The sequence below is a fragment of the Aplysia californica genome, unplaced genomic scaffold, assembly GCF_000002075.1.
Source record: "Aplysia californica isolate F4 #8 unplaced genomic scaffold, AplCal3.0 scaffold00039, whole genome shotgun sequence".
NCBI classification, from domain to species: Eukaryota; Metazoa; Mollusca; class Gastropoda; order Aplysiida; family Aplysiidae; genus Aplysia; species Aplysia californica.
In genome coordinates this window covers 1,096,074-1,105,189 of record NW_004797309.1, presented here as the reverse complement: position 1 = coordinate 1,105,189, position 9,116 = coordinate 1,096,074, and the positions used below count along the sequence as shown (strand labels likewise).

The window sequence follows — 9,116 nt, the reverse complement described above, 5'->3', positions numbered from 1 at the left end:
TAGTGAGTTGCAGAGAGAGAGAGAAGGCGGGAGAGTTAGAGAAGGCGAGAGAGAGAGACAGAGAGACAGAGAGACAGAGAGAGAGAGTGAGAGAGAGAGAGAGAGACAGAGACAGAGAGACAGAAACAGAGACAGACAGAGAGAGAGAGAGAGAGAGAGAGAGAGAGAGAGAGAGAGAGAGAAAGAGAGAATGCAATATGCAGTGGGTTAACGTTTTAGAAGTTCATGTTGACGATTTAATCATACTACATGTATTTCGTAAAGCCAATCTAGATCTCTTCTCTCTACCCCTCCCCCCTTTCACCTCCTTTTCCTCTTTTTACGTCTTATTTCACGTCCATTTTCTGCGTGCTTGCCTATCCGTCTGTTTAGCTATCTGTCGCTTAGAGTATGTACATGTATATATGTATGTATGCAGGTAGGTAGGTAGGTAGGTAAGTAGGGAAGTAGGTATCTATGTTTACTAATTTACGCATAATAAGTTATATGCATAGAACAATTAGCCTTATGAGCCATTTTACAAAAATGCTGCTGCGAATACTAAAGGGAAGATTGAGAAAAAGTGGAAAACTAGAGACATCTACAACGCAATTCGGCTTTGTTCCTTACAAGGGCACCAGAAATGCTTCTCAGTATTAATGGAAAGATGTATTAAAGCACAGAAAGATCTATATTTATGCTTCATAGATTATTCAAAGGTGTTTGATAAAATTAGACATGGTGAGCTATTTAAAATACTGGAAAAGCTAGACATATATGGTAAAGATCTATGAATTATCAGGAATTTGTATTGCGACCAAAACGCTGCTGTACGAATTAATGGAGAATACAGGGAATATAAGCCGATTAGGAGAGGAGTGAGGCAAGGCTATGTTATGTCACCAGACCTCTTTAACATGTACAGTGAAACAATACTTAGAAACATAGAAGAATGTCCAGGTCCCAAAGTAAATGGAGAAAATATCAATAACATCAGATGTGCCGATGGCACAGATTTAATAGCAGACTAAGAAAAAGACCTTCAATAGCTTCTGGATACTGTTGTAACAGAAAGTGAACGTAAATGATTATTGCTGAATGTAAAGAAAAAAGAATGCATGGCAATATAAAAAAAAGCACAAACTCCTAGTTGTAATCTCATTAGCAAAGGACAAAAGATCAAACAAGTCCTACAGTTTAAAAATCTAGGATATAATAATATGATAACATCTGATGCCAAATGTTCCATAGAAAAAAACCCGGAGACTTACAATGGCTAATGCTAGTTTCAATAAAATTATGAGCCCAGTCCTGGAGAATAGAAACATCTCAATGACTACCAAAATGAAAGTTCTGAAATGCTAAGTATGGTCAACCCTTATATATGGCTGTGAACGCTGGACAATCACAAAAGACAGTGAAAATAAAATTGAATTAACAGAAAAGTGGTTTCTTAGGAGACTGCTACGAGTATCGTGGAAGGAAAAGAAATCAAATGAGGTAGTACTTGAAGAAGCTCAGGTGGAACGCTCACTTTTAAAAACAACCAGGAAACGACAAATGCAATTTTTGGGACACCTGAATTGGCATAAGGGTCTTGATCATCTAGCTCTCACTTGAAAAATTTAAGCAAACGAGGTAGGGATAGGCCCAGAGCAACCTACGTAGGGACCCTAAACAAAATATAGGTAACAGTAACCCGGAAAGACCAAGGAAATAATTATAGCTTTGTAAGAGCATCCGAGTGAAGGAATGAATGGAGAACCAGGATCGCCGATGTCTGTCGCAGATCTGGCTCTGGTCCTTGATGATGATGATCGTCGGAAGCTCGACTCCTAAATGATTTAGATCTAAATTATGTCGGGGGAGGAGGGGGCGGAGCTCTAAGTTTTTAACTAAAAAGTGTAACGACACCCAGTTTAATCCTGTGGCTAGGTCTTTCCCACTCCCCAATGAGATTCACGTTCCGTTATTTATTCTCTCACAATGCACAAAGTTAACGCTCAGAGATGTTACGAACGCATGAGCATCCCCTAATGTAAATGCCTTGCGGGTTGCTTTTCCATCTCTAAAATTATCTCCCCATTTGCGTTCTTACTTTCCAAGACGCTCAGAATAAAACCCCTTTGTTTACATTTCGTGTGCATGACCCTGACCTTTCTGAGCACGAGACATCGCAAGGCTTGCTCATTGAAAGTTAGGTCTACATATTGCGCGCTTGTGAATAATTAACGTGCTAATGAACAGTGCATACTTCAGAACAGAATCACTTTCACACAGATGTCCACCCCCCCCCCCTTTACCTTTTGTATAACACCTACACACGAAGACACGCATACACTCACCCGAAACACACACACACACACACACACACACACACACACACACGCACAAACACGCACACACACACACACACACACACTCACAAATGATAGGGGGCTCTCGTGGCCTAGAGGTTAAGGTCTTCGCCTCTCATTCAAAGGTCCCAGGTTCGAATCTGGGTAGCGACACACTCACACACACACACACACACACACACACACACACACACACACACATTCACACACACACACATACACACACAGACACAGACACCGAAATCCCAGTGACAATATAGACACCCATTAACTCACAGGAGCAAGTATATTCCCAAACTCACGGCTACACGAACTGACAGTGAGTGAAACATGTATAGAGGAGAGTGATACATAGGGAATAAGATTGGTTGATAGATAGATATATAGAGAGGGGGGAGGGCTTAGAATTAATAATTTTTAAAATCCCTTCGCAAACACTATAAAGGCTATAGAATATTGTTTGAGCTGTGCCTGTGTATTCGTTAATTTAGTTTCTGAACATGAAAGAGTATCTGACATAGTGCGAATGAACTCACAAAATTTATCCCTCCTCACCGCCCTAATGATTAGAAAAGTGTGAACACTTAACGAGGCCTAAATGAAAAAAAGCAAAAATGAAAAGCAACCAAGATCAAAACCATGTCAAAACACGAAAAAAAAGAAGAAAAAAATCCGACAAGGTCATGCTGCTGAGTTCCGGCAGTAAACTGTTCACGTGTGTGGCAGCGTAGTGTGGCAAGATGTGCTCTGTTTGAATCTAAGGCCTTCTTGATTACAAACAAGTTAGGATGGCAGGAGGAAGAACCTCACACCGTTCGTTAGATAGAACTGAATAGGTTTAAATTCGTCCATTACAATGTGTATTTGCAAGCCTTATATACCTAGGCCTATATCTTTCATCTTTTAATTTTTTTTAATTTTTGTTTTTTTTTTGTTCTGAAGGGCATCGGAATGTAGAATTCTTGCAATAATATTCATGAACCTGAACATTATTATATTTGTAATTCTACGACTTTGAACTATTTGGCATACTGGCGTCAAACTTGAGCTTGCTCACTACCTCCGACACAAAGGCGGATCGGCGTTGGTAAAGAAGGGTACCGATGCCACCAGAGACCGACAGTTTTGGTTCACAACCTCCTATGCAAGTAATATGCAAGTAATAATAATAATAATAATAATAATAATAATAATAATAATAATAATAACAATAATAATAATAAAATAATAATAATAATAATATGTACATTTGACGATTTATACATAAACTATAATAAGTTATTATGTGTCCTTTTTTAAATAGGTAAAAGAGCCTTTACTAGAAATGCAATGAGTGAATACATTTCTTTGTTTTGTTTGTTTGTTTGTTTGTTGGTTGGTTTTTACCCCCACTTGAGCTGTTTTTTGCCAAGTGTCTTTAACTTTCAGTATACGAAAGGCTCGTTCAGCTGGCTCAGGGTATCTCTGGGTTATTTACAGTCACAAAAAAAACAGGTCTCTGCAAATCAGCGTTCTATATTACAACTGTATGTTTTCTGCGTGGATGTTTCATTTCCACTTAATTTGATGTTGATAATTCTGTGGAACTAAGGTCATTGATAGGAACTCAGTTAAAGGGAAGTTTGTGATGCTGATCAAACATGAATGATTAATTGTCTGTCTACAAAAGATGTCTTCCGTCTATTATGACGTATTATATAGTTATTAATAAAACTGAAGATATCCATAAAACTGTAGTTCTTATGTTCTAATATTGTGCTATGACTGGAGTATAGTATAAGAAATTACCTCAAACTTGAGCTTGCTCACTACCTCCGACACAAAGGCCGGATCGGCGTTGGTAAAGAAGGGCACCGATGCCACCAGAGAGCGACAGTTGTGGTTCACAACCTCCTGTAGAGTCAATACAGCATGAGCAATTACTATTAAAAGGTATATTATAGTGTGTTCATTGAAGAGTAAACAGCATGGCTTAAAAAAAAGAGAGAGAGAGAGAGAGAGAGAGAGAGACAGACAGACAGACAGACAGACAGACAGACAGACAGACAGACAGACAGACAGATAGAGAGAGACAGAGAAAGAGAGAGAGACAGAGAGAGAGAAAGAGTGAGAGAGAGACAGAGATAGAGAGAGAGTGAGAGAGAGAGAGAGAGAGAGAGAGAGAGAGAGAGAGGGAAAGAGAAAGAGAGAGAGAGAGAGAGAGAGAGAGAGAGAGAGAGAGAGAGAGAGAGAGGGAAAGAGAAAGAGAGGGAGCAGATGATCGGTATACACATGAGTTAAGGTGAACTAGGTACAGCTGAAATGAAAATTTTTGTTTGGGCTCTAAATTAAGTGTACTGGGATTCCTAATAACCAGTATGGGTCAAGAAACAGAAACACACTATCCCTATATGATTTCACTGTCAATTTTTTGAATTTTTTTTAGATGCAAAGGGTTCGACAGACCAAAAATTCGCGCAAATTTGTTGGCAGGGATTCTGAAAAAGATTTGAATTGATACAGCCTTTGATATTGTCACACAGAGTTTGTGTATATACAGCCCTGCGACGTACTAAAGATTTACTTTCCTAAGTCTCATACATTTCTTGTAACTGCCCCTTTTAGTTGTCATATACGATACTTGGGACAAAAAACATGATTCACAAATCAGAAGTTATACTGCCAAGTCTTTTTTTATCACTGGACGGAAGACTTATTACAATTATCACAATAATCTTTTAGTACGTGCAAACATATATCTAGAAACAGTCATGCAAAGTTGGATTCCGCTGCGACGAGTACTTTTAGAAATATCTCTGCCAAGGTGACCCACCCCCCTAAGAAAATCATAGTTTTAGAAAACTTTAAAAAACACGAATTCATACCATTCTATTACCACACAATGTTAAAATACATGGCATATGTGAGCACTTTATAGATGTTTTGGACACTTGAAAATATTTCCAATCGATAAAGCAGATGTTGCTCTACTAAAATAGTCCAAAATCGAAAAATCGGTTTTGGATACCAAAATCGACTTTTTAGGCTGCCGTGGTGTACCTTAATTATACAAACTATCTCTCAATCATTATCTAAAATACACACTCCTCCTCCTTCTTCTTGTGCTCTACCTCCTCGTTTTCCTCTTTCTCTTCCATCTTTCTTCTGTTTTTCCCACACTTTCCCTTAGTAGATCAAACACAAAATATAGATGACAGGACATGGGCTAAATAAGATCAATACAACCAATTAATAGGGTCCATAAATATTTAGATAATTGAAAGACAGTCTGTCTAATACAGATATAGAAAAATGAATCAGTAGACGGATAGATTGCTAGACGTGCAGACAGCTTGCCTACTAGGTATGTGCAGTGACACACGGGAGACCAGTTTATCGTTCAACTTTAAGACTACAGAGAACACACCCTATTAGCGGGCAGCATCTGTGAAGAAAGTTAAATGTCGAAAGATGTTAAAGCCTCCGCCACCATTATCTCATTAAATCAGCCATCAAAGAGCTCCGGCCTTCACAGGACCCCCTGATTTCCCCTTGTTAAGAACACTTTATGGCATCTATGGCCCAGATGCCTGCCTGCATCCTTTTATTGCCCCCTTTCCCCTCACGAAAGAGGAAGTGGAAAGGGGGGTGGGGTGGGGGCGGTAGGGGCAGGGGGATAGCGTGGTAGTGTTGTTAAGACTTGCTACGTATTCTGGTGGGAGAAGGTTCGATATCTTCAGAATACTACGTTTGTCGTTTACATGTAGGCTTACAATGATTTCAGGACACGTTGAAACCATCTAAGTCCAGGTGTGCACACGGACCTAATGTCGTTTAAAATTATAATTGGGGAATGGGTATTACAATAATATGTGCTCCCGATAACCGGAATTATAAACGAAACAATAACGTGAAGCATACGTGTTTGAGACACTCGTTGAGCTCGGAGAGTATCGTCTCTTCGTCAAACATTTTGCCTTGGTATCGATGCTCGTAGTAGTCCGTTATCCTCTGACGTAGACTCCGGGGTAACTTCCGGTATACCATGTACTCCTCCACTTGCTTGAACTAAAAATAGAAGAAAGAGGGGGAAAAGGCATACAATGAAATATCAAAAATGCATACAAAGTAGGTTAATTGTTCTAAATAGGAGGACAAAAAGTACGGTATTTATCTAGGAGCCATAGTTTAGTAGGAAACCTCCAAAAAGTGATATAACGTAACATTTCATGAAATAGACGTTATCAATTTGGATACATACGCAAAATCTAGACAAAACTTATTAACTTAGTAGCAGAGAAAGTAGGCCTATGTAAAAGTCAAACGTGGAAGGCACACCATGTAGCACAAATGATACAGATGGAAGTGCAAACAATAGTTATTCCGAAGGAAATACAAAAACAAACAATCTAGTCAGGAAAAGAATGTTTATACTGAATCTAAAAGGGGGACATTGGGGGGGGGGTATTGTTTTCTGTAATGACAGAGCAGGAAAAGTAAGTTCATTACAATAAAATTAGACATTGGAAAGAAATATGATAAAGTACGAGACATCAATGATTAAAAAGCAGGGCAGGGAGATGAAAGGGGAAAGAAGTGGATTATAAAACTTCAAGAGAACGTAAAAGATGCCAGTGATTAAAAACAGACAAAGGTAGAAGCAGTTTTCTTATGAGATTCCATTCCACATCTCCAACTGAGGAAGAACATCTTACACTTCTCTGATGCCCTGCAGGCTAATGAATTCCTCTTTAGCACTGACAATGAAAGGGATAGTTTTAGTTAATTGAGACAAAAGTGTACCTGGATTCAAAAACATAGTTGAATTCATCGTAAATCTAAAATAAGACCGAGACCATTGTAACTTATATATGTATCAAACCCAGGACACACTTAAAGCAAATCATTGAACAACAGTTCAAATTTATAGCATAAACAGAAACGTCTGTAACAGTAATTCGAACAAGGAGATTGAGAGATAAAACATCGTTATTGCAAGCTACAAAGGAAATAGACATAATGGAGGCAAAAAAGTTGGATGGACCAAACGGAGAGAAAAAATGGTTGGGGGAGGAGAGCAATGCCAAACCATTCCAGAAGTGTAAATAGAAAAAGTATTGTATATCACTGACGATTTCAGTATTTATTGTTTACAAGGTAGCGTGACACTGCACACATGAATAACAGGCCGGTTGCTGTTAAAGTTTATAGGTATGCTTTTAGCTAAAAAGTGAGGATGAAAGGACTTAGCAGGGAGCCAGGGAGGATGAGAAGGAGGAGGAGGAGGAAGAGGAAGTGGAGGAGAAGAGAACGAGAGTGAGAGAGACACAGAGAGAGAGAGAGAGAGACAGACAGAGAGAGAGAGAGAGAGAGAGAGAGAGAGAGAGAGAGAGAGAGAGAGAGAGAGAGAGAGGGAGGGGGGGGGAGTTTACAGGTACAAAAATATGTACGTGCTCGATAATTGCAGGTGGTAAAAGAGTTTGTGTTAGCTCTTTTTCCTATAGATATTTCTCTCAGTAAAACGTATATTTTAATAAAATATATCAGAAAGACACAGGGTGCCATAAGTTTATTTTTGTGATGATTCGAATGCGTAAAAGAGGTCATTGTTTTTGCGCGGTCAGCCTTTAGCAAATTGGTTATTTAATTCTAATAAACTCACCAACTAAAAAAAACCAAAACATTCGTCTTGTCTTGAATATACTGACAGACAAAGGTTTACTGACATGAAATTAAAGTGAATGAATCCCCCCCCCCCCCCCCAAATACCCCACCAAGTGACAATTGCAGACGTAAATACAGGATGATGATATATGTGAAGTACGGAAGAGGTACCGAATCAAGTATGGATGTATCACGAAAGTGCACGACCTGAATTCTAGATTTTTTTTGGGTGGACATTTTGCCCTAACAACCGATGTGTTTTTACTTTTTCTTAAAGATCAAACACGCTCTCCCAGCTAGCTGCAATCTCCGAAGGCGTCTGGAGACACCAATCGTTGTTTTTCCTACTGCCGGGTCGTCTTGCTTTGCTTTTCTGATGTATTTGATAAGAGGGCGACTGGAAGCTATCTACATCGCAAGTCTCACGCCCAAAACGGTGATGGCGACGGAAGTATCGATTTTCGTCTACTGCCCTTTGGTTATAGTGCGGTATACACTGACTTGTCCAATGTAGTTACATTTTGTGTAATGGTGACCGAAATTCGTTCAATAATTTTGCTCCGAATTGAAAACATTTCGTCTTCGTCACACCTAGCTCCCTGAGGTAAGAACGTTTATTTTTCTGAATCACGTCGTATGCCAGTTTCAGCCTCCCCTTGGGATGTCCCAGGAGACGTAAATAAATGTAAACAACTAGATTTCCAGACAGGAAACATTGTAGAAAGTCGGCTTTACGAAGGAAATAATAATAATGACTAAATTGATCTAAAATTTCTGTAGAGCTTTCAAATAACTTTTCATTCATAAAACTGTTTTTCTTATTTGGCGTTGGTATTGTATTGAACATATTTTTATAACGTTGACCTATCACTGTTTCAAGTTAAAGTTAGACTTATTATTCCCGGCATCAAACTTCGAAGTATATGTAAGCTGAACGAGTGTTTTCTCCATTAGATGTGTCAGGGGCCGCTTGCATTTTCCCCCCTTACTCACCATAGAGATTCGACTAGACGGACACGACCCGACAAGACTCCCATCAATACAACCTAATAGAGTAGAGCGATCACTCATTTTAGCGATGACATAAAGTCTAATATTCAACAAGAGGTACCCTTGGGAATTCACAAACGTTTCATC

At 39.1% G+C, this 9,116-nt stretch overlaps 1 protein-coding gene across 1 annotated transcript in view; it reads right to left on the bottom strand.

Annotated features, from left to right (window-relative positions):
- The window catches only part of LOC100533424 (hyperpolarizaion-activated cyclic nucleotide-gated cation channel), a gene marked incomplete at both ends in the record, with an annotated part of 135,047 nt that overhangs the window by 4,187 nt on the left and 121,744 nt on the right, over positions 1-9,116 (bottom strand). The window contains 4 exon segments of the mRNA NM_001204707.1: positions 1,207-1,210; positions 1,213-1,226; positions 4,125-4,229; positions 6,237-6,383. Coding sequence (NP_001191636.1) covers positions 1,207-1,210; positions 1,213-1,226; positions 4,125-4,229; positions 6,237-6,383 — 270 coding nt within the window.